The 26,599-nt window shown below is 38.3% G+C and overlaps 1 protein-coding gene across 2 annotated transcripts in view; it reads right to left on the reverse strand.

Annotated features, from left to right (window-relative positions):
• DSCAM (DS cell adhesion molecule) overlaps window positions 1–26,599 on the reverse strand; it is a gene marked incomplete at both ends in the record, with an annotated part of 752,893 nt that overhangs the window by 315,187 nt on the left and 411,107 nt on the right. For both annotated transcript variants that reach the window (XM_082655382.1, XM_082655383.1), the window contains 3 exons: window positions 7,171–7,446; window positions 11,459–11,737; window positions 24,857–25,003. In XM_082655382.1, the coding sequence (XP_082511508.1) occupies window positions 7,171–7,446; window positions 11,459–11,737; window positions 24,857–25,003 (702 nt within the window). The remainder of the gene's footprint in view (window positions 1–7,170; window positions 7,447–11,458; window positions 11,738–24,856; window positions 25,004–26,599) is intronic.

The raw sequence follows: 26,599 nt of genomic DNA on the forward strand, positions 1-26,599 counted from the left end.
AGGAAGACAAATCACGGAAGGAAGTGGCACATACAAATAGTTAAACAACTTCCAAGTACTTCTATTTAATGATTAGGATGTGCATGTACTGCTTCTCAGACATGACTCAAAAGTCTGGTTTTATTGATAAAGCTAAGTTCCAATCAGGACAAAATTTCATTTTCCAAATAAGTAAACACAGCATTAGCAAGCTTTAATAATTTTCTTATATATTTCTTGATGAAGTCATAACAAGAATGATAATGCAACTCAGATGTTCATGGTAAAAAATGTCATCTCCCAAGAAGTTTATAATTCAAAACTGGTATATCCCCACCCAAAGTTATAAAGATAGACGAAACCCACACACTTCCAATGGTCGCTTTAGCTTTCTACTTCCCCCAAGTTAATTAGGGATCGCTCAAGTGAGGAATCGTTTTTTATTTATTTTTTGAAATTTATTTATTTTTTGGCTGCTTCGGGTCTTAGTTGCAGCACGCAGGATCTTTCACTGCGGTGTGCGGGCTTCTCTCTAGTTGTGGCGCACAGGCTCAGTAGTTGTGGCACACGGGCTTAGTTGCCCCATGGCATGTGGGATCTTAGTTCCCCGACCAGGGATCGAACCCACGTCCCCCTGCATTGGAAGGTGGATTCTTTACCACTGGACCACCAGGGAAGTCCCTCAACTGGGGAACTGTTTAGAGGAAAAAGAAACTAAGAGATTGATTATCTCATCTTTATAATTTTCTCCTAAGAAATCATGTTTTATAGTTTGAATGACAAATAACTGCACGTGAATTTTCATGAAGGCCTTGATAATGGTAGAAGCTAAATAAATTTGACCCTTTCAGTATTATTAAATATCTCCATAAGTATCTTTTCTTTCTTTCTTTTTTTAAAATTTATTTTATTGAAGTATAGTTGATTTATAATGTGTTAATTTCTGCTGTAGGCAAAGTTATTCAGTTATACACATATATAGGTTCATTTTCATATTCTTTTCCATTATGGTTTATCACAAGATACTTAATATAGTTCCCTGTGCTCTATAGTAGGACCGTAATGTTTATCCATTCTCTATATAATAGTGGGCATCTGCTAACCCCAAACTCCCAATACATCCTCCCCCCAGCCCCCTCCCCCTCGGCAACCACAGGTCTGTTCTCTAAGTCTGTGAGTCTGTTTCTGTTTCACAGATAAGTTCATTTATGTCATATTTTAGATTCCATAAGTATCTTAAGTAGGGTGGCCATTAATCTATCATCTAACCTGGAATACTTTTGAGAATCAAACAGATACCAGGAGGGCTTCCCTGGTGGCGCAGTGGTTGAGAGCCCGCCTGCCGATGCAGGGGACACGGGTTCGTGCCCCGGTCCGGGAAGATCCCACATGCCGCGGAGCGGCTGGGCCCGTGAGCCATGGCCGCTGAGCCTGCGCGCCCGGAGCCTGCGCTCCGCAACGGGAGAGGCCACAACAGTGAGAGGCCCGCGTACCGCAAAAAACAGAAACAAAAAAAAAAAACAGATACGAGGAGAACAGGCACAACTCAAGACTGTCCCAGGCAAACAAGGAGCTTAATCTTAAGGAAAGTTTCCATAGCAATTTCCATTATTTTTGACAAAGATCAAATTTTCACATTCCATTATTTTCTGTTAAAGATATTGATTATCTGCCTCATGTTATATGGTAGTAATCACAAATACATGTTTCTTTATATATATATATATATATATATATATACACGCATATATATATATATATATATGGGCTTCCTTTAAAGAAAAGAAAGAGAGAAAAATGTATGAAAGTCAAAAGAAGGAAAAGTTACCAGTGGGTCTACCAGCCGCAGGCACTATAAATCAACATAGTGACACTTTTTTTTTCTAGGTGTAGATAGGTCATTTTGACATGCTTGTGATCACATACAACAGGATTTCTGAGTCTGGTAATAAACCTTGCTGCAGGAGATATTAAAAAAAAAAATTTTGTGGTGCTAATTTCAAGGGTTTAACCATAGTGAAAGATAATGATTAACAGATTTTTATTTAGTTTTTAATTTTAATTATAATAATTATATGTATTCATTGCTGAAAAATTTGAAAGTATATATTAACAAAAGAAAAACTGGAAATAAAACTGAAGCTGTCTTGCAATTCCATCACAGAAGGGTAAGTGTTAACATTTTCAAATATCCCTGAAGAAAGAGTTATTCATCACCACAAAACCCTGAAGCCTATTTCTGTGGCCTGAGCTGGGTTGCTTCCCTAGAGCCTTCTACCATCTTTTCATTTGCAAATTCCTGAATCTTCATTCCAATTCCTGAAACTTCTTCATTCCAACTCAATGTTTTGAGGCTGGAGAAGGCCTTCAAGTACTTTCTTTTTTTGCCCAGATGCATTCATAAGTAGCATATTTCAAGGTCCTTGGATTGCAAACATCTTTCTTTTACTATCAAATATGACAAAAGTAACTTCATAATATTAAAATAAAGAACTACGCTTTTGCCCGTAGAACACTGCAGACATGACTTCAACATGCTCTACATTTAATTTACAGAGAAGTTACATGTGATGCTGATGGTTACTCTTTGTACATAACCAGCTGCTGGTGCTTGGGAATGTTCAGGTTATTTTATTTGACCTTACAATTCAACGTATTTGTCAGGATGTGTTTAGCTGTGAATTTCTTTTCACTGATTTTTACACTAAGCACTGAAATCTCGTCTTTTTTTTTTATCTATTTAGGAAAGGTTTCTTCAGTTACACTTTTATTTTTTAGATAAAATTTACGTACAGTTAAATGTATAGATCTTAAGCTTACAAACAGAATGAATTTTGTTAAATATATATACCTGCGTAACCACAAAACGATCAAGATAAAAACCATTTCCATCACCCCACAAAGTTGCTAGGGGTTCTTTCAATCATTCTTCACCCACCACAGCTGATCACGTTCTGATTTCTATCACCACGCATTACTTTTGCCTGTTCTTGGCTTCAAACCCATGTTTGAGTGTGCCCTCTTTACACACTCATGGAACCTGTCATAACCGCAGGACAGTCAGCAAAATTAGGAAATGTAACTTTGGAACGGTACTGTTATCTAATGCAAAGTCTGCCGATTGACCAATAACATCTCTTACAGCTATTTTCCCAAGTTCTATCAGTTTCACACCTTACATTTATTTGTGGTGGCTCCTTAGTCTCTCTCTCTCTCTCTCTTTTTAATAGATCTTTATTGGAGTATAATTGCTTCACAATACTGTGTTAGTTTCTGTTGTACAACAAAGTGAATCAGCCATATGCATACATATATCCCCATATCCCCTCCCTCTTGCGTCTCCCTCCTGCCCTCCCTACCCTACCCCTCTAGGTGTTCACAAAGCACTGAGTTGATCTCCCTGTGCTGTGCTGTGCTGCTGCTTACCATTAGCTAACTATTTTACATTTGGTAGTGTGTATATGTTGATGCTACTCTCACTTCACCCCAGCTTCCCCCTCCCCGCCACGTCCTCAAGTCCATTCTCTATGTCTATGCCTTTATTCCTGCCCTTACCCTGAGAAAAACCATAATTCAAAAAGACATGTACCATAATGTTCATTGCAGCACTATTTACAATAGCCAGGACATGGAAGCAACCTGAATGCCCATCAACAGATGAACGGATAAAGAAGATGTGGCACATATATACAATGGAATATTACTCAGTCATAAAAAGAAACAAAATTGAGTTATTTGTAGTGAGGTGGATGGACCTAGAATCTGCCTTTAGTCACTTTTAATATGCAACATTCCTCAGTCTCTGTTGCGTTTCTTGACTTTGACATGTTTGAAGTTACTTTGTAGCCAGTTGCTCAAATTCAGTTTGATATTTCCTGGTGATTAGATACAAGTTTTGCGTTTTTGACAAATACCATGGAAGTGATGTTGTTTTCCTGTCCTTATTGGCCATTTGTGTATTTCCTTTCTTAAAATGTCTGCTCAAATCTTTTTTCCATTTTGTTAGACTATTTGCCTTTGTTATTGATTTGTAGGAGTTCTTTATGTCTACTGAATACAAGTATATATATAATATATACATATATATTGGATATAAGGTATATACGTAAACATATACAAGTCTGTACAAGTTTACTTTTACATGTGTATATGTCAGATATCTCATATAAATTACATATAATGTTTGTCAGACATATGTGTATATATATTATACATGTCTGTGTTAAATATTTTCTCTCATTCCATATTTGCCTTTCCATTTTCATATATTTATACATATATTAACATTAATGTGTATATGCAAATTTATACATATGTATATGTACATATAATTTTAATCACATCTATTAAAAGTTAAAATTATCATTCTTCATGTGAAATGGAGGAACGTTGAAACAAATGATTTCAAAGAATTTAATTTACATTCTGTCCACTGTGTTATTCTATCTATTTATGTTATAAACTCTATAACACAATATGGTAATTGCATAGTTGTTTAATTTGTCAATTGCTGTTTAAAGAAATTAAAAGAGAGAAAACAATTTTGCTAAATGTTTACTAACGTATTTGTCATTTCTCATACTCTCATGCTGCAGATCTGAGTTTCCATTTTAGGTCATTTTCTTCACCCTGAATGACTTCATTTACCATTTCTTGGTGTGCAGGTAGGTCTTCTGGCATAACATTCTTCAAGCTTTTGTTTATTGAAAATATCTTTATTTTGCCTTAACTTTTGAAGACTATTTTTGATGTATATAGACATGTATATTGATAGCTTTTTAAATGTTGAAAAGAATAAGTCAAAAAAAATCATTTCAATCTCATTAAGACTGTAGTTTTTGCATTTCTTTTTGTGTTCTAGTTTCCCCACCTTCCCATCCCACCAGCAATGGAAAATATACTCAGGGGAAATGTGGTATTAGTGTAGAAATCACCTAATATTTTCCCCTTCTTTCAAGGGTGAAATTATTTCTGCCTGCTTCTGGGTGTTTCCCCAGTGTCTGCAAACAGTTTTGCTTTTCCCAAAGTTCAAAATTTTCACCTTCTTGCAGGTTAGTCTGATACCTGCTACTCCATCATTTCCAGAAATAGGACTTGTTCTTATTCTTCTTTATGATTCCATTTTTCCAGGTGTTCTGGTCTGATCTTGAACCTATAATTATTAGATTCCAGTTTCTTTAAACTTCCAGTTTCTTTGTCCTCATAGGAAATATTCCAAGATTCTACATTATGTCAGTGGCCATTCTAAGTTCACAGTATTGTGAGTTTTTATAATCCATGTTAATCCATAGCTGTTACAGGAGGTTACGTCGTAACAAGGATACTAGTTAGACACCATTTTAAGGCAGTTACTAGCTAATGTATTTGTAATTCCATTTCCGCTCACTTTGGCGACATTAGCATTATCATCCTTCAGACGAGAAAAAATAAAGTGAAGCTTCTTGTCCCAAATGGTACCTGGCATGCAGCAAATAAATCCGTAAGTAGGCTCAGCGTGCTCCTCTGCCCCCTCTTTTTATTCAAGCAACAGGTTTTTTTGGAGATGAAAGCAGACGTTATTTTCCCAGTAAGACCTGAGTGTCTTTGAAATCTTTCTTGCTGCCACTCTCTGATAACCTCACCTCTTTCAACATCATTATGGATTATCAATATGCTCTTTAGGTTTTCTTCGTCACAGGAGATGGTTGCCAAGGTAACCAGCCCTAGACAGGTAATCTCTCCCTTTTCTACAAAGAATCTAAAAATAGTGACTATGTGAGGACTACAGGGCATCATCATTAGCAAACTGGCTCTGTGCAAATTGATTACTGTCTGCACTTAATTATTATGTGGAACACAGTGTCAGGCTTTTAATATGAGTACCATGCCTTCAGCTAATTTCGCCTCTGCTTTAAAATGCTCACTGTCTGCAAGGAAATGCTCGAATCAAAATAAGAATGTCATTCTAAGCCTGTTTCATATCCTCTTACCATCAAGAGATATTTAAACTTATTTTCATATATAAATGGATTTTCTTTTTTCCTCCTTTAGGCTATATGAAACTCATGTAGTTATTTTAATCAGTTGATAACAGATGAATTTTAAATTATATAAGAAGGCACAATTTCCAACAAGACATGCAAATACACAGATAAAAGCTAGTTCAATTATCTGGTGATAAACATATGTCTCTCGCTTGACTGTTACCTTAATAGCTTCTTTCCCTGGATGATTGATAAGCTTGAAGATGTAAGTAGGCAGCAGGCGGTTAAGAAAAGAAAACAACATAACATACCTAAAACCTACTATGATAACACAAGGTAATTCTTCAAAATTCCATTCACCTAAATCTGTGACTCTATGGACCCAAATAGACAACCCCACAAACCAGAAGCCATTTTTTCACTCCACCAAGTACCACATTGAAATGTTGCTCTAAATGTTGCCTCCATAGTTGTGCTTATCAATTTTGGGGGAGCTATTTTCCCCTCCAGGGGACACCTGGCAACGTCTAGAGACATTTTTGTTTGTCACACTGGAGGAAGGCGCTGTTAGCATCTAGTGAGGGGAGGCCGCGCAACATCCTACAGTGCATAAAGCAGCCTTCCAAAGCAAGCGCTCCTGAGAAACCCTGGTCTAGAGGACAATGAATTGTCAACCAAACCATAAATCTCAAGCTTCTAAGGTCTATATCTTTTTTTTTTTTTCTTTCTTGCGGTACGCGGGCCTCTCACTGTTGTGGCCTCTCCCGTTGTGGAGCACAGGCTCCGGACGCGCAGGCTCAGCAGCCTCGGCTCACGGGTCCAGCCGCTCTGCAGCACATGGGATCTTCCTGGACCGGGGCACGAACCCGTGTCCCCTCCATCGGCAGGCGGACACTCAACCACTGCGCCACCAGGGAAGCCCTAAGGTCTATACCTTGACAAGTAACTTTAAACACGTGAGTGGGCAACGTTTATGTTACTTAACCTTAAGTTAAATCACGTTACTTATGTTGCTTCTACCATAGACAATGTTCATTTCACCAGAACTTATTCTTTTATTTGCCCAGTTGAGCTTGAAAAACTAGGGTAGAATTATAAGCTGGTCAGATAGACAGAAATCTTAACACTGTGAGTTAAGAGCAGTGTTTCACCCTTTACTCTTGCTCCTGAGTTTGGGCTCTGGGTTTGGGCTCTTTTTTCGCCGAACCCTGTAACGGGGCCCACTGACCTTCAAGGACCACCTGCACATAGTCTTGAGCGGACAGCTTGTCCTTGCGCACAAAGCACTGGTACGCGCCCCCGTCACTTCGGACCATGTGATCCATTATAAGGTTCTCGTGGTTGATGCCTGTTATCCTGACATTCTTTCCAGGGTTGACGACTTCACCGTTTCGGTACCAGGAGAGTTCCTGGCCCTCACTCCCTGTCACACTGCAGGACAAGGACACCTGGCTGCCCACGCTGCTTTTAACTTTCCTGGGGCTGATGGCAGCTTTCAGTGGCTCTGGAGTTTTGGGGAAGAGAAAAAGAGAAGGTAAAAACAGCACACATGTAGAGATCATTTCAACAACATGCTGGACTTATGACAGGCAAAGGCATCTTCGCAAGCACTTTCTGCCCATTTGTCAATATGCCAAGGTGGTTTTTTTCCTCATACAGGGCACTGAGTAGTCAAAGATATTAAACTGAGCTGACAAGTTAATAGGTTTTATGTAAGTTATACAGTCTTAATTTGGGACTTGTAAACAGCACTAGGTAGGCCTTCTACCTATAATACTCCAAGAGTTAAGGCAGCAGAGGGATTTAGAAAGAACATTTTTTTTTTACAGTTAATTTACCATGTACAATTGCTGTAAGTGATAATGTGTACAAATTTTCTGTTGAAGTAAATTTCTTGTTAAGACTGTTATCTTTCTATTGCTTTTGTAGGGGATGACATTGCAAAAAGAAAAAGAAAAGAACCTTAAAAAAGAACACACTCCATATATTCTTATTTCAGTATTATTTCATGGTGCACCATTTTGTTAGGGAACACCTCATCACTATTCGTTTTTTTTTTTTTTTTTTTTTTTTTTCTGGGCTTCTTTCACTGTATAGCAAATAGACTGACATGGGTCATATTGCTTTCTCACTGAGTAAGTGTGAGTGTTAACACACTGACAGTAAGAAATGCAATGTGCTGGTTGCCAGCAAGGACAGAAATATTTGAATATTTAAATCCTATTTGCCGCCTCCCAGCGTGGCACAGATGGGTTTGCTCTGGGCCATTCTCACACACACATACTCACTCCCCTCCCCTATGTGGCTTAACCAGGGCCAGTAACACACAGCTGTAAGAAAGCAGGTAGATATTAGGATTCGTGACCATGAAACGGGGTTTTGTTCTTTAAAAGGAGGCTAACTTCTTTGGATAGGTGGTAACTCTCATCTTTGACTTCCTATGTTTTCATTCAGCAAACCCAATTGAATGCCGTAGCATTTATTGAACATCTACTATATGCCAAGGATGGGGTTAAACTCACAGGTGAGACAAACATGAATAACATTTGTGGTGCCACTAGTATGTGCCATAAAGCTATCAAATATCTTCTGAACATGAGTTAAGTCAGTCTTCCCACAGTCCTGCAAGTTTTGTGTTATCATCTCCATTTTAGAGAAGAAACGATTATTCCGAGAGATCAATTAATTTAACCAAATCCATTCAACAGGTTAATGGCAAAAACCAGTTGTTTACCCCAGTTATTACTGACTTCTTGTGTCACCACATTGTGAAGTCTTTAAGAAATTCAGTCTTCCAGATGGATAAGACAAGTACAAGAAGGAAGATAGTAACCCAAAGCGTCCATTAGAGACGTACACTGTGTGGAAGAGGATCGATAGAATGTCCTCAGACATCAAGGATGGATAGAACTGAGGCCAGCTGGGATGAAGAGAGGGCCTCTTAAAGAGTGGGAACTGCAGGAATTAGAGCATGAGGCACTGCCAGGTCTCAGGAAGCGTTTTGGATCAGTTTGGATGCTCTGAAGGAGAACAGTGGGAGAAAAATTACACAGGCAGTCTGGGACAAGACCACAAAAGACCTCCAGATTTTGGAATCAAATCAGAGGGAGCTAAAGAGAGCTTTCTAGAATTTTTAGCAAGTAAGTGCTATAGACAAACACATTTTTTGGAGAATCCATCGATCATATTGTGTTGGACAGACGACAGTGGGGAAACTGGTCAGCAAAGGGGCATTGCAGATGTCTCATTGAGGTGCAATTAAAACTCGATCTAGTAATGAGAACCTACTGTAGAGCACAGGGAACTCTACTCAATGCTCTGTGGTGAACTAAATGGGAAGGAAGTCAAAAAATGAGGGGATATATATTTACGTATAGCTGATTCACTTTGCTGTACAGCAGAAACTAACACAGCATTGTAAAGCAACTCTACTCCAATAAAAATTAATTTAAAAAACAAAACAACTCGATCTAAAACTGGGTGGAGGTGGAGAGCACAGCTGAGAAACACGGTGAGATACAATCTCTAGGACTTGGCAGGACTTGGACATGAAAGAAAAGTCTTAAAGAGGATCCAGGACTTAAAGTTTGCATTTGGAGGGTTTGAGGCTGAAAGATGTCTAGAATAACAAGAGGCTGGTAAATGGTAGAGAGATGATGGAGAGAAGTTTGGGATACTGTTCTTTGGAAGTGCCAGCTAAGCATCTGATATAAAACTGGGAGACACGCTGCTCACCTGACACTCAACAAGGAGGCTGAGGTTGAGCATGCAAATTCAGGGCTGTTTTCAGAGGGGAGGAACCTGAAGCCATAAAATAAAAGAGGGCACCAAAAGAAAAGAGACAAGATAGAATAGAAGAAGTTTCGGACTTTGGAAGCCAGGAGCATCCTTTCTGCCTGGAGAAGAGAGACCAAACAAAGGGAATAGTCAGAAGGCAGGATGGGAGCAATAGAGGCATATCTGGAACTTTTCCAGACGTGGCAGAGTACAAAGATAAAAACAAGCGCAGTCAGAATTAAGACTTTTCCACAAGTAACTTTTAAAATGTAGACAGTGGTAAATGCCTTTACAGAGAAAGCAATAAAATACTCTGAGCCTTGAGCAGAAAATAGGAGGGAAACGGGATGTTTTGAGAATGAGGCACTGCATTAGACTTAGAAAGATGGGAAGTTTTAGACATTCAGGTACTTGAAGACCGTCTTACATTACATGAGGAGGGAACAGCATGACTTGCAATTAGGGAAGGAACAGGTTTGCACGAGAAGAGGAAGAAGTTGGATCTCACAGGAGTAGGGTTTTTTGAAGAAAAACTATGAGAAGTATGACCGTACAGCTTTACTTGAGATGCTTTCCATACTATCCTAAGATACAAACTTTATTCAACAGAAACTGGGGAGCCACGAAAGGTGGTGTTGAGCCTGCATACTGGAGTGATTCTCATTGGCTGTCCAATGCTGCATTGTTTCATCTACAAGGGTCTTCAGCCATCGAAATATAACTGTGCAGATATTATCCTCCTTTTCTTTCTAATCTTAGCCTAAGCATGTTCGAATGACATTTGCAGGACTCAGTCTGGACAGCCGATTCCAGGCAGTCATTGGGATATTTATTTCAAATGTACTCACTTGGGCTGGTATTGTGCTAAAGCTGTCTACACCCAGGGTGACACTGAAGAGGCAGTTCCATAAACAGGCATAAGGCTGGAAAAAAGCCAGGGTAAGAAAATGCCTCCCTTTTCAATGTCAGACTCGTATTCAGTTTGCTCAGTTCAGTTCATCAAATTTTTATGTATACAGATATGTATGATAACATACTGGCAACTGAGAGCCACATATTTTGACCAGAGTTCTGACACTCATTTCTGGCCATGTGATCTTGAGTAACTCAAGATTTGGTTTGATTTGGTTTCTGCATGAGCAAAATTAAGGCTTTTCAACTAGGTTAGAGCGCTTCCCCCTGCAATCACACCCCTCCTTCTTCCGAGTCTACCTTTGGCGTCCTTCTCAACATCTTCCTCACATCAGCCACTACAAATCAATTAGAGATGAGATATATCTACCATACTTGGCCTAAATTATCTATAATATTGAGTCCAAGTCCAATATTTGGATAATAACAACCTTATATACAGCCCTCTATAGAGCTGATAATAGCCCCATTTAGAAATTTAAAGCAGCATCTGGAAACAGGCCAAGGACAACTGCTTTGATCTGATCACCACTGCTTTTGCTGACAGCACCACCCTGCCCCTCTCCCTCCACTGACTTGCAGACAGGTTGACCATTCTGAATTCAACAGCTAGGTAACGTTATCTTGGAAGTATATCCTGTGGCTCCCAACTCTCCAGCTGTGTAACCTTGAGAATTTGGAGCCTCAATTTCCTCGTCTGTAAAATGGGGCTACTGTGGGTCTCAGCAGGGCTGCTGTGAGGATTCGTGGGGGCTACAGAGAAAGCCCAGAGGTCGGCTTGTAACAAGAGCTCCACCATCACCGCTGCAAGTTACCATCCAACTTACGTTTCACGTACAGGCGGCCTATCACCTTAGCAGTTCCATATCTGTTGGACACTTCACACACATAGCTGCCTGAGTCTGAGGGGCGTGCATTCTCAATAAGCAGCCCAGTCACGGTCTTCTGGAACCTTCCAGAAAGTTCCAGGGGCATGTTGTCCTTCAGCCAGCGGTAATCTGGCTCGGGGTGGCCGAGCGCTTTGCAAGGCAACTCCACACGCTGCCCCGCCATGGCTTTGCGATGATCAAACCCATCCAGTATGGACGGGGCTGAGTTCGCTGGGTCTGCAGAAGAAAAGAAAAGCCTATTAGATATGAGTTAAAGTGGTCATTCAGAATCGTAGGGCCTCGTGTATAATTCATTTTCTATGTATCATTCCAACTATTGATACAGATCTTTAAGATTTTATATATATATATATATATATATATATATATATATAAACAGAAAAAAGCACTATTCATATAAATTTCTTTTTCTCAGAATTTACAAAAGGTTGAAGCAGTTATATCCCTAAAGAAGATATACAAATAACTGATAAGCACATGGAAAGATGCTCAGTATCATTAGCCACTAGGGTAATACAAATTAAAACCACAGTGAGATACTACTTCATAGCCACTAGGATGGCTATAATAAAAAACACAAGCAATAGCAAGGGCTTGTGAGGACGTGGAGAAGAAACTGGAACCTTCATACATTGTTGATGGGAATGTAAAATGGTGCAGCCACTTTGGAAAACAGTTTGGTAGCTACTTAAAATGTTCAAACTTCAGTTTACGGTAAGGTCCCAAAAGCTCCACTCCCAGGTATCTACCCTAGACAAAGGAAAACCTATGTCCACTCAAAGACTTGTTCACAAACGTTCATAGCAGGATTACTCATAACAGCCAAAAAGCTGAAGTAATCCAAAGGACCATTGTTTAGTGGATGGATAAAGAAAATGTGAATATACATACATACTATTCGGCAATACAAAAGAGTGAAACACTGACATGTGTTACAACATGAAAAAGCCTCGAAAGATTATGCTAAATGAAAGAAGGCAGATACAAAGCCATATACTGCAGGATTTGACTTAAATGAAATATGCAGAAAATGAAAATCAGTAGAGACAGATAGTAGATTAGTAATTTCCCAGAGCTGGAATTGGAATTTACTGCAAATGGGCAGCAGGGATCTTTTTGGGTAGAAAATAATGTTCTAATATTAGATTATATCTCTATGTATTTACTAAAATCATTGAATTGTATACTTAAAATGAGTGAAGCTTATGGTTGGTAAATTAAATCTCAATAAAACTATTTTACAAAAAAAGGAATGGGGCATTTCTTTTACATTTAAGTGATGCTTGATACGTGCTCTCATGGAGACATTTGGTCAGACATAGACTTAGTACAACCACACAACATTGGATTTAATTTCCATCTCCGTGTCTTCAAACTTTTTATCTACATCTTTAAAAACCAGTTTTTATCACAAAAATTTGCAAACTCACACAAAACAAGAGAAAATGATATAATGTGTCCTATATAGTCATCACCCAGATACAACAGGCATCACAATATTTCTATCCTCCTGTTTATTTCTCTACAGCCTTTGCTTTTGGTGCCAACATGCTTGACTCAAGTCATAAAACCTATGTTATCTAGAATGCTTCTCTGATGAAAATAAGAGTTTTCATGTATAACCACAATGTCAGTATCACACAAGAGTAATAACAGCCTCTTGGTATCACCTATCATCTACTCCACATTCATTGTTTCATAATGAGATAAAAAGTCATATTATTATTACTGTTTTTATAATTGAGCTAATCAAATCAGGATTGTTTTACAGTTAACATTTTGTTGTTATGTCTCCTTTTCAAATGTTTTTCCAGCTTTATTGAGGTATAACTGGCAAAAATTGTATATACTTAAGGTGTCAAATGTGATGCTTTCAGATAAATATATTTTGTGAAATGATCACCAAAATCAAGCTAATTAGCATTCATTGCCTCACATGGTTACCCTTTTTTCCTTTTCATTCCCCTTCCTTCCTCCCCTCCACCAACTACCCATTTGTTCTCTGTGCTGATGAGTCTGTTTTGTTATGTTTATTCATTTGTTGTTTTAGATTCCACACATAAGTGAAATCATATAGTACAATATTTGTCTTTCTCTCTCTGACTTATTTCACTCAGCATAATACCCTCTATGTCCACTGATGTTTTCACAGATGGCAAGATTTCATTTTTTAGGACTAAATAATATTTCATTGTATATTTATAGCACATCTTCTTTATCCATTCATCTACTGATGTACACTTAGGTTGCTTCCATATCTTAGTTAATGTAAATAATGTTGCAATGAATATAGGGGTGCATATACCTTTTCAAATTAGTGTTTTTGTTTTCTTCAGATAAATACCCAGAAGTGGAACTGCTGGATCATATGGTAGTTCTATTTTTAATTATTTGAAAAGTTCCATACTGTTTTCCATAGTGGCTGTTCAGTGCATGAGGGTTCATTTTTTTGCAAATCCTTGCCAACACTTTTTATTTGTGGACTTTTTGATAATAGCGATTCTGAGAGATGGGTACTGATATCTCACCATAGTTTTGATTTGCACTTCCCTGATAATGAGTGATGTTCAGCATCTTTTCATATGTCTGTTGGCCATCTGTATGTCTTCCTTGGGAAAAAAAAATCTATTCAGGTCTTCTACCCATTTTTTATTTTGTTTTGTTTTTTGGGTTTTTTTTTGCGTTATGTGGGCCTCTCACTGTTGTGGCCTCTCCCGCTGTGGAGCACAGGCTCCGGATGCACAGGCTCCACGGCCATGGCTCATGGGCCCAGCCGCTCCACGGCATGTGGGATCTTCCCGGACTGGGGCACGAACCCGTGTCCCCTGCATCGGCAGGTGGACTGTCAACCACTGCGCCACCAGGGAAGCCCTACCCATTTTTTAATTAGGTTTTTTTTTGATGTTGAGTTGTATGAGTTCTTTGTATATTTTGGATATTAACCCCTTATCAGATATACCATTTGCAAATATATTCTTCCATTCAGCAACCTTCTCATTTTGTTGATAGTTTTCTTCACTGCACAAAAGCTTTTTAGTTTCATGTATTTCCATATATTTATTTTTTTGCTTTTTTTCCCCTTACCTGAGGAGATAGATCTAAAAAAATATTGCTAAGACCAATGTCAAAGAATGTACTGCCTATGTTTTCTTCTAGGAGTTTTACAGTTTCAGGACTTAAGTTTAGGTCTTTAATCCATTTTGAATTTATTTTTGTATATGGTGTGAAAGAGTAGTCCAGTTTGATTCTTTTGCCTTTAGGTATCCAGTTTTCCCAACATCATTTATCAAAGAGGCTATCTTTTACCCGTTTTATATTCTTGCCACCTTTGTCATAGATTAATTGATCATAGAAGTGTGGGTTCATTTCTGGCCTCCCTATTCTGTTCCATTGATCTATGTGTCTGTTTTTGCATCAGTACCATACTGTTTTGATGACTGTAGTTCTGTAATATAGTTTGAAATCAGGGAGCATGATATGCCTCCAGCTTTGTTCTTCTTCCTCAGGATTGTCTAGACTATTCAGAGTTTCTTTGGTTTCCATACAAATTTTAGAATTATTTGTTCTAGATATGTGAAATGCCATTGGTATTTTGATATGAATTGCAACGATTCTGTAGATTGCCATGGGGAACATGGCCATTTTAATCATATTTATTCTTCTGAGACATAAGCATGTTGTGTCTTTCCATTTGTTTGTGTCATCTTCAATTTCTTTCATCAACGTCTTCTGGGTTTTGGAATACAAGTCTTTTACCTCCTTGGTTAGATTTATTCCTAGGTATTTTTTTTCTCGATGCACTTGTAAATGGGATTGTTTTCTTAATTTCTCTTTCTCATAGTTTGTTATTACATGTATAGAAATGCAAGAAATTTCTGTATTTTAATTCTATATCCTGTAACTTTACCAAATTTATTGTATGAGTTCTAGTAGTTTTTTGGTGGCATCTTTAGGATTTTTCTGTATATAGTATCATGTCATCTGCAAACAGTGATAGTTTTACTTTTTCCTTTCCAATTTGCATTACTTTTATTTCTTTTCTTGTCTGATTTCTGTGGCTTGGACTTCCAGTTCTATGTTGAATGAAAGAGTGAGAGTGAATATTTTTGTATTGTTTCTAATCTTAGAGGAAATGCTTTCAGCTTTTCAGTGTTGAGTATGGTGTTAGCTGTGGGCTTGCCATATATATGTTGAGGTATGTTCTCTCTATACTCACTTTGTTGAGAGTTTTTTTTTTTTTTAAATTTATTTTTGGCTGCATTGGGTCTTCATTGCTACTTGCAGGCTTTCTCTAGTTGCAGTGAGTGGGGGCTACTCTTCATTGTGGTGCATTGGCTTCTTATTGTGGTGGCTTCTCTTGTTGTGGAGCACAGGCTCTAGGTGCTCAGGCTTCAGTAGTTATGGCACGAGGACGCAGTAGTTGTGGCTCATGGGCTCTAGAGCACAGGCTCAGTAGTTGTGGCACATGGGTTTAGTTGCTCCACGGCACATGGGATCTTCCTGGACCAGGGCTCAAACCCATGATCCCTGCATTGGCAGGCGGATTCTTAACCACTGCACCACCAGGAAAGACCCAAGAGTTTTTTTTTTTTTATCATAAATGAATATTAAATTTTTTCAAAAGCTTTTTCTGCCTCTACTGATATAATCATATGATTTTGATTCTTTAATTTGTTAACATAGTGTGTCACATTGATTAATTTGTGTATACTGAACTATTCTTGTATCCCAGGGATAAATCCCATGGATCACGGTGTATGTCTCTTAATGTATTGTTGAATTCAGTTTGTGCTAATATTTTATTGAGGATTTTTGCAATATTCATTCTTGATGTTGGCCTATAATTGTGTGGTGTGTGTGGTGTCTTTGTCTGGTTTTGGTATCTGAGTGACTGGGTGATTCTGGCATCACAGAATGAGTTCAGAGGCATTTCTTCCTATTCAAATTTGGAATAGTTTGAGAAGGATTGGCTCTTCTTTAAATGTTTGGTAGAATTCACCTGGGAAGTTGTCTGGTCCTGGAACTTTGTTTGTTGAAAGGTTTTTTTTGTTGTTTTTTTTGTTTTTTTACTGATTGATTTCATTAATGGTAATCAGTCTGTTTAGATTTCCTATTTCTTCCTGATTCAGTCTTGAGAGATTGTACATTTCTAGGAATTTATCCATTTCTTCTAGATTGTCCATTTTATTGGTGTATAATTGTGGTAATCTCTTATGATCCTTTGTATTTCTGTGGTGTTGGTTGTAACTTTTCCCCACTTATTTATGACTTTATTTATTTGGAACCTCTCTCTTTTGTTCTTGATGAGTCTGGCTAAAATTTTATATATTTTTTTAATCTTTTCAAAGAACTAGCCCTTAATTTTATTGATTTTTTCTATTTTTTTAGTTTCTATTGCATTTGTTTCTGCTCTGATCTTTATAATCTCTTTCCTTCTACTAACTTTGGTTTTGTTTTTGTTTTTCTTTTTCTAGTTCCTCTAGTATAAAGTTAGGTTGTTTATTTGAGATTTTGCTTATTTCTTGAGGTAGGCTTGCATCACTATAAACTTCCCTCTTAGAACTGCTTTTGCTGTATCTCATAGATTTTGGATTGTTGTGTTTTTGTTTTTGTGTGTATTCAGATATTTTAAAATTTCCTCTTTGGTTTCTTTAGTGACCCATTGGTTGTTTAGTAGCATACTGTTTAGCTGCCACATGTTTGTGATTTTTGCAGTTTTTTTCTCTTGTAGTTGATTTGTAGTCTCATATCCTTGTGGTTGGAAATGATGCTTGATATGATTTCAATCTTAAATTTACTGAGACTTGTTTTTGTGGCCTAGTGTGTGATCTTTCCTGAAGCCCATCTGATCTAATGTTTCATTTAAGGTGAATCTTTCCTTATGGATTTTCTGTTTGGATGATCTGTCCATTGATGTAAGAGGGGTATTTAAGTCCCCTACTATTATTGTGTTGCTCTCAATTTCTCCCTTTAAATTTGTTAATATTTGCTTTATATATTTAGGGGATTTTATACTGGATGCATAGATTCAATTGTTATATCTTCTTTTTGGATTGATCTCTTTATCATTTTGTAATGTCCTTCTTTGTCCCTTTCAGTCTGTGTGTGTCTTTAGATCTGAAGTGCGTCTCTTGCTGGCAGCATATATATGGGTCTTGTTTTTTTTGGTTTTTGTTTTTTTTTCATTCAGCTACTCTATGTCTTTTGATTAGTTATGTACTTATTCTCATTTGTTAATTGTTTTCTGGTTGTTTTGTAGTTCTTTTTTGTTCCTTTCTTCTTTTTATGCTCTCTTCCCTTGTGACTTGGTAACTATCTTTAGTGTTATGTTTGGATTCCTTTCTCTTTTTTGTGTATCTATTATAGATTTTTGGTTTGTGGTCACCAAATAGATATCTATCTATCTATCTATCTACATATATATATGATTATTTTAAGTTGATGATCTCTTAAGTTTGAACATATTCTAACAACCCTGCATTTTTAGCAATGCTTAACATATTTGACTTTGTATTTTATGTCTTTTTGTTTTGTGTATCCCTTAACTACTTATTGTAGATATAAATCATTTTATTGCTTCTATCTTTTAACCTTTTTACTTGCTTTATAAGTAGCTGATCTACTATCTTTACTGTATGTTTGCCTTTACCAATGAGATTTTTCTTTCATAATTTTCATGTTTCTAGGTGCAGTACATTCTTTCTTGCTTAGAGAAGTCCCCTTATCATTCCTTGTAAAATGGGTTTACTGGTGGGTGCTGAAATCTTTCACCTTTTGCTTGTCTAAAACTCTCTACCTCTCCTTTTGTGGAGTGTTCTTAATTTTTTTCCTTTCATCACTTTAAATATATAATGCCACTCCTCTCTGGCCTGCAAAGTTTCTTCTGAAAAGTGAGCTGACAGTCATCTGGGAGTTCCTTTGTACTTAATTAATTTCTTTTCTGTTGCTATGTTTAAGTTTCTCTCTTTATCTTTAATTTTTGCCATTTTAACTGCAATGTGTCTTGGTATGGATCTCTTTGGTTCACCTTGTTTGAGATTCTCTGTGCTTCCTGGACCTAGATATTTGTTTACTTTCCCTGGATAGGAAAGTTGTCAGCTATTATTTCTTCAAAGAAGTTGCCTTCCCCATTCTCTCTCTCTCCTCTTTATGAAGCCCATGTAATGTGAATGTTAGTATGCTTGATGTTGTCTTGGAGGCCTCAGACTGTCCTCATTTTTTAAATTCTTTTTTCTTTTTTCAGTTCAGCTTGAGCGATTTCCATTACTGTCTTCCAGTTTGCTGATCATCTAATCTACTACTGATTCCTTCTAGTGTATTGTTATTTCAGTTATTGTATTCTTCAGCTCTGCTTGGTTCTAACTCTTTGTTAGACTTCTCACTGTGTTCATCCATTCTTTTCTTGAGTTTATTGAGCATTTTTATGATCATTACCTTGAACTCTTTATTGGGTAGATTGTTATCTCCACTGCACTTAGTTCTTCTTCTGGCATTTTATCTTGTTCTTTTGTGTGCAATATATTCCTCAGTTGCCTCATGTTGTCTAATTCTCTGTTTTTATTTCTATGTATTAGGTAGGTCAGTTACATTTCCTGATCTTGGAGAAGTGGCCTTATACAGGAAACATCCTATGGGTCCCAGCAGCACACTCTTCTCTGGTCACCAGAGGTATATGCTCTAAGGGTGCCCTTATGTGGGCTGCATGCACCCTTCTGTTGTAGTTGAGCCCACTACTGTGGGAGTGCTGGTAGGCAGGGCTGGACCCCAGCCTGGTTGGCTGGCAGGCCCTGCCTCATGCAGAGGTTGCTGCCCCACTAATGGGTGGGGCTGGGTCTCCATGCAGCAGGCTGCTAGCCTGGGTCGGGGAGTGCAAGGTGTGCTGCCAACTGGTCCATGGGTGGGTAAGCCTCCAATGCTACTAGGTGAGAGAGAGGACTCTAAACAGGCACTTGCCAGAACTAGTGTCCTCATGGTACAATGAGCTCTCCAAAATTGCTGCCACCAGCATCTCCCCAGGGGGAGTCCCAGTTGCTTAGTGCCTCTGCAGGAGGCTCTCCAAGATCAGCAAGTGAGTCTGACCCAGGCTCTTTTCAAATTACTGCCTCTGCACTGGGTATCAGAGTGTGTGAGATTTTGTATGAGCCCTTTGAGAGTTCTATTTCCCTCAGCCCTCTTGTTCTGCTGTATACAAGCCCCACTGGCTTTCAAAGACAGACAGTCTGGGGATTCATCTTCCTGATGCAGGACCTCCAGGCTAGGAAGCCTGATGTGGGGCTCAGACTCTTCACTCCTTGGGGAGAACCTCTGCAATTGTGATTCTCCTTCCTTGTGGGTTGCCTATCCAGAGGTGTGATCTTGACTATATCACGTCTCTGCCCTTCTTACCTGCTCACTGTGGTTCATTCTTTATCTCTTTAATTGTGGAAAACTAGTCTTCAGGTCATTCTCATCAACAGTTTCTCTGCAAATAGTTCTAATTTTGGTGTGCCCATAGCAAGAGGTAGCTCAGGGTCTTCCTACTCTGCCATCTTGGCCACACCCCCTTACCAGTGATCTTAGTTGTTATGGCTCTTGATTCTCTTTTAATTCAGATAAGACTCTCCTTCTATTTCCTTTCATGTCTTTGACTCATTGAAGAAACCAGGTGAGTTATCTTACAAGAAATCTCACATTTTGAATTTCTTTCTTCATGGTGTCATTTAACCTGTTCCTCTATTGCCGTTTTCCTTATAACTGGAATTTAGTTGTAAAGGATAGTCTAGATCAAGTTCAACCATTTTTCTTTCCCTTTGCATCTATATGCATCTATATTCCCTTTGCATATATATGCATCTATATAACATGTTGCTTTCCCACACTCAGTGAGACTAAATTGATCAGAAAATTCAGATGATAATGTTTGTCTGAATTAAGTTATTTTATTAAGGGTTGAAAATGGCAATTTTAAAATTTCTGTTTTCTTTCACATTCAATAGATGTAATTATTCTGTAAATAAGAACTTTTCTCCCTGAACTAGGGTTATTTGGTTATCTTGAAATACAGTAGTTACAAGAAAAACAGGAAGAAATTTTGTTGTTATCTTTAATGACTAATTATCAAAATCAAGAGTTGGTGTCTGCCTTAGTTACCTCTAAGTAGATTAATAAGTTTCTTATTATTGCTTTTGTTATTATTAAATGTCTATGTATGTGTGCACATGTAAGTATATATGTAAATGATTATGCAAGCATATATATGTACATATGGGTGTTATATATACACACATGTGTGTGTGTGTGTGTGTGTATATATATACACATACATATATATATGCATACATACAATTGTGACAAGACCCCTTTTATGTTCCAGGCTCATCTTATATGTTTCCTGTCCCAGACCAAGAATCCATTGTTCTTTCAAGGAAACATGGTCCCTGTTATTGGGGAATAATATTTAAAGAAGACTATGATCTAGGTGGTAGAGGTGCTTGTTGCTCTTCATTGCCCACTGCCCACTGAAAAGGGAAAGAACTTGGAATCACATATTAAAAAAAACATCAAGTGTGTACTGATACTTTCTATTGGATATTTCATGAATTTTATTAATTCTTTGGTTTTCTATTTTTATCTTTTCTGTTACACTGAAAATCTTGGTTCCAAATAAAAATAATATAAACATAGTTAATTTTCCCTCTGTTATAGTATCTTATAGGATGAAATTCTTCTAGGGCCTCCCATACTACTGAGCCTTCTCTCTCTGTTTAGTGTTCCACTCTGGCTCAGTTTGATTCCTAAATCCAGCAGTTTCCCTCAGGGTGAGATTCTGTTCTTCTGAAAGTAGTATTTGCTAAATATTTCTGAGATCTGCAAGGAGTTAGGCTACTACCAAGCTAAGTGATATCATGGCCCTTTTGCATTCAGCTTCAACTCAGAGGTTGTGTAGGTCTATCAAATTGTTGTGAATATTCTTGGACACATTTTAGGTTTCCATTCAAGAGATGGTCCTCTTCTATTTTTTATTTTTTTTTAATTTATTTTTGGCTGTGTTGGGTCTTCATTGCTGTGCACAGGCTTTCTCTAGCTGCAGCGAGAGGGGGCTTCTCTTCATTGTGGTACATGGGCTTCTCATTGCCGTGGCTTCTCTTATTGAGGAGCATGGGCTCTAGGCGTGTGGGCTTCAGTAGTTGTGGCACGTGGGCTCAGTAGTTGTGGCTCATGGGCTCTAGAGCGCAGGCTCAGTAGTTGTGACGCATGGACTTAGTTGCTCCGCGGCATGTGGGATCGTCCTAGACCAGGGCTCGAACCTGTGTCCCCTGCATTGGCAGGTGGATTCTTAACCACTGAACCACCAGGGAAGTTCCCGTCCTCTGCTTTTTGGAGATGAGCATTTGCTGGCAACTTTGCAGTTCTGTGACTATGTAGTAATCCCAGTAACTCTTCCCTTTTCACTATCCATCACCTCTTGTTACACTGCTGCTCTTCTTACGCTGGTCCTATTGTTGTCAGTAGTTTGTCCATAGCCCCCCACAATTAAGAGTTTCTGGGGAATCCCCATCACCTAATTTTGTTGATGTCATCCACGTGCTTTTTCTTCTGTCATCCTATTGCATCTGTTTCGGTTTCAGGAGAAGTTTGGAGTCGTTAAAAACCTTGTTACTGACATGCCCCCGCCATGATCCAAACCCCATGTGTATATTTTTAAATGAATTTAAATCTAATTTAAAATAAAATTAATTTCTCTTTGCCTTCAAAGCTTAGAACTCTAGAACAATAATCCGCACTCAGTGTCTATGTTCTCATCTTCTAGCACTGACAATCTCCTCCCTCAACTACTTTATTAAAATGTCTGTGACCCAAAAGTCATAAGCGTAATTCACCACATGCAGCAGACTCTCTTATGAGCCTTTTGATTATGTGTGACTCTGTTGACTTCTCCCTTCTTGCAAATACCACCTTTAACCCCGAACGTTTGGTCTTATTCCCTCTCTTCTGCTGGCATCTGAGTGTATGGTATGCCTTCACTAGATTCTGCCCTGATGTTCCTCACTTATCTGCACAAATGCTCATGAGGCGATCTCGTGGACGCTCATCACTTCCATGGTGACCCAATGCTAATGAGTCCTGCTGCCTATTTTTGAAACATCAGCAAAACATGCTTAAAAAAAATTAAAAATAAATAACCTTGGGATTAAGAAAAGCAAATTTGCCTTTCCCACTCTGAGAGTTAAATTTGAAAATCAGTACTTACTGATTTAGAGTAGAGATAAACAAGGTTACCTTTTCAGGCTTTCTCTCTTTTTAGGTTTCTCTTTAGAGAAAAATGGGCTCCCAGATTATCATCACTTAATTCACGTTCTTTCGATGGAGAAATGTTTATTTGTTTCTTTTGCTAAGCTCAATCTCATACCCAGATCCATGCCACCCCCAGAGACTGCTCCTTTCTTAACTCAATATTGTCATAAAGAAGTTCCTCTTCAATGCAAACAAGACCTTTCCTAAGATATTCTGAACATGTAGATGATTGTGTTGTCATTAAAGCTACCATGGAATAGATGACAGATGCCATTCATTTTCTAATTCATTTTCTCTACATTTTTGAAAAAAGTGAGCATATTTTTACTGTAACGATTATTCTTGCCCTTAAAAGAGGCAACAAGACATAACTATAATACAAGGGATAAAGTATCAATTGACATGAAAAAGAAGAGGTAAAAAAAAAAGTATTTTCAAGTTCAGAGGAAAAATCAATGAATTATGACTTACGTTTGTTCTACACCTGAAAAGACAGGTGGGCTTTGGCTACTTTAAGGATGTGAATGGGGAAGAGGAATCCAGATAGAACATTATCAAGGGCAGTAAGTGGGTGTTCAGGTGACATTGTTTTAATTACCCCAATGTTTAAAAACTTCCCATCATGTCTCCCGCACAAAACATCATGACAAATAAAATAGATATTCACTGCATGGATCGATTTTACACTCTAAAGCTATAAGGGCGAAGGTCAGATATTTTGCACTTGATTTTTAATACCAAGATGGTCATTTCACGCTTTAAACTGCTGCATGAAGTGCTAATGTGTCCCCGTGTGAATGGATTGCTGATTTGTTTTACAGACGGGCCAATAGAAAGCCAACTATAAAGATTCTTCAAAAGGTCAATATTTTCTCAAAGCATAAATCCCATTAAAAAAGGCACAAAACGGACATATTTATCACAGTGGAATAAACTTGCTCTGGGGTTTTCTTCACTCAAGAATAATCCTGGAAGGAGTTAAGAGAATGTGATTATTTCTTTAACTTTAGACGTGGATAATTTCCCCACTATTGTTAGACATGATACAGGGAACAAGTTGGCACCAGGGACCGGTTTCATGGAAGACAATTTCTCCACGGATCGGCAGGGGTGGGGGGAATGGTTTAGGGATGATTCAAGTGCATTACATTTACGGTGCACTTTATTTCTATGATTATTCCATTATAATATATAATGAAATAATTATACAACTCACCATAATGCAGACAGGAGGCGGAGCTCAGGCGATAACATAAGCAATGGGGAGCGGCTGTAAATACAGATGAAGCTTCGCTCGCTCGCCTGCCACTCACCTCCTGCTGTGCGGCCCGGTTCCTAACAGGGGCTGGGGATCCCTGTTCTATAGAACCCCGCCCTGCTCCCCCAGATCTATGCAGGGTAGGAGGCATCATGGTGCTGGTTGGTATTGCCAATGACATAACATACAAATAACAGGGCAAGGAGGCATTGTCAGCAAAACAGAAATCATATTGGGTCAAAGGAATTTGGAGCTTTATAAAAGGTGAAATTATTTCACTTGAAATATCCATATTTGCATTGTACTGTATTGGTATTGGTTTAAAAAACGTTAAATTGCTGGGCTTCCCTCGTGGTGCAGTGGTTGAGAATCTGCCTGCCAATGCAGGGGACACGGGTTCGAGCCCTGGTCTGGGAGGATCCCACATGCAGCGGAGCAACTGGGAGCAGCGGAGCAACTGGGACCGAGAGCCACACTACTGAGCCTGCGCGTCTGGAGCCTGTGCTCCGCAACAAGAGAGGCCGTGATAGTGAGAGGCCCGTGCACCGCAATGAAGAGTGGCCCCCGCTTGCCTCAACTAGAGAAAGCCCTTGCACAGAAACGAAGACCCAACAGACCCAAAACTAATAAATAAATAAACAAATTTATATTAAAAAAAACCCTTAAATTGCTAAAATATTTTGGGGAAAAAAAATGAAGGCTTCATTTCGTTCATGAATTCCACAATTTTGGTTGAGTCATCCCAGAGCACTAACAAAGGAAGACAGAGACAGACACAAAATACAGTGTTGATGAATTTTTACCTGATACAAAAAGTCTAGCGCTGTTACTCTGCCTTGTCTCCCCGGTGTATCTGTGCCGTGTGATACAGCGGTAGTTATACAATCCATCTTCATTCTGTACATCTTTAATATACAAGGCTCCCGTGGATGTGATGAGAAATCTAGATCCTGAAATCAAAGAAAACGATTACCCCATTAAAACAGAACAGAAGCAACGAAGTCATATAAACAAAGTCATTGAATAGTTTTTCTTCACTTGAAGGAAACTCATGTGAAGGAAAATAAAAGGTGTGTGTTTGTATGTGTGTGTTACTTTAAGGGCCTGAGATATATATTAATTCTTCAACTATCCTAAATTAAGAGGTTTTAGTAAGTATGCTACCCAATAAATATATACTTGTAAAGCCTACTCTCATGAATTAATTTTTTAGGTCATGTATTTATTTAACAGCAACAAAGTAGGCATATAACTAGTATGTAGCTAATTTAGCATATTTTCTTTGATCATCACTTTTCTCTAGAATGTGACAAATTAAAGGCGTATTAACTTTCTTTTGTAAATTTCTACCTCATGTAAATATAAACTTTTGCCTCAGTTTGAAATATTTCAATAAACACACAAAAATGCTAGACTATAGAGCAATAATACATTCCACAATCTTCCCAGGAAAGACTGTCTTATTTCCTCAATAATAACCAACACTTACCTCTATATTCTAAGACAAAGGTCAGTTCCTCCTATATTCAGTGTTTCAGAGAACACTGCTATTTCCTAATTACTACTCAAATTATTGACAATAACATCTTCACCTCAGGGAGAAAAAAGCCATACCCAGCTGTGCCTCCTTCGTATCAGCACAGGACAAAATGTGTTCTCCATGACCTGTGATTTTCACCTCTACAACTCTATTTGTACAGAAATGGCTAACATTAAGAGATCAAGCATCAGTGCTGCTTGAAGAAGAATAAAGATGATTTTTCCTTTGAAAATGTAAATATCTAAAGACAATTCTTCACTGTTCAATTATAATTTGATGATACACCAAATAAAAGCTAAGGAGTAAATCTCAAGGTGAGTTGTTGCACCTACATGGTAGTGACTCAAGATGCTTTCTACCACTGTTAGAGTCTTTCCTATGGAATATTTCTGTGTCTGATGCAATTCTACTTAAAAGATAATGTGTTTTTGTCTCCTTGGGGAAGGACTAAAATGCCAAAAATTCACCTTCTTTTAAACTGTTTTCCTTAGGTTCATTTGAAACTGCCTTGGGTTTATTTTAATCAGAATTTGCCAGGAGTCTTGACTTCATTAATTTTAGGTCTCAAATATTCAAGTTGAGCCAACACTTGGTTATTTCTTGGTTATTTCTTATATTTTATTCATAGGGGTGGGATATGGAGGGTGGGAGGGAGACGCAAGAGGGAGGGGCCATGGGGATATATGTATACATACAGTTGATTCACTTTGTTATACAGCAGAAACTAACACAACATTGTAAAGCAACTATACTCCAGTAAAGACGTTAATTTTTTTTTTTTAAATATGGGCTTCCTTGGTGGCACAGTAGTTAAGAATCCACCTGCCAATGCAGGGGACAGGGGTTCGAGCCCTGGTCCAGGAAGATCCCACATGCCGCAGAGCAACTAAGCCCATGAGCTACAACTACTGAGCCTGCATGCTGCAACTACTGAAGCCCACGCGCCTGGAGTCCGTGCTCCACGACAAGAGAAGCCACCACAGTGAGAAGCCCGTGCATCGCAAGG

Source organism: Grampus griseus, assembly GCF_964374135.1.
Source record: "Grampus griseus genome assembly, chromosome: 5".
In the NCBI taxonomy this organism is placed as follows: domain Eukaryota; kingdom Metazoa; phylum Chordata; class Mammalia; order Artiodactyla; family Delphinidae; genus Grampus; species Grampus griseus.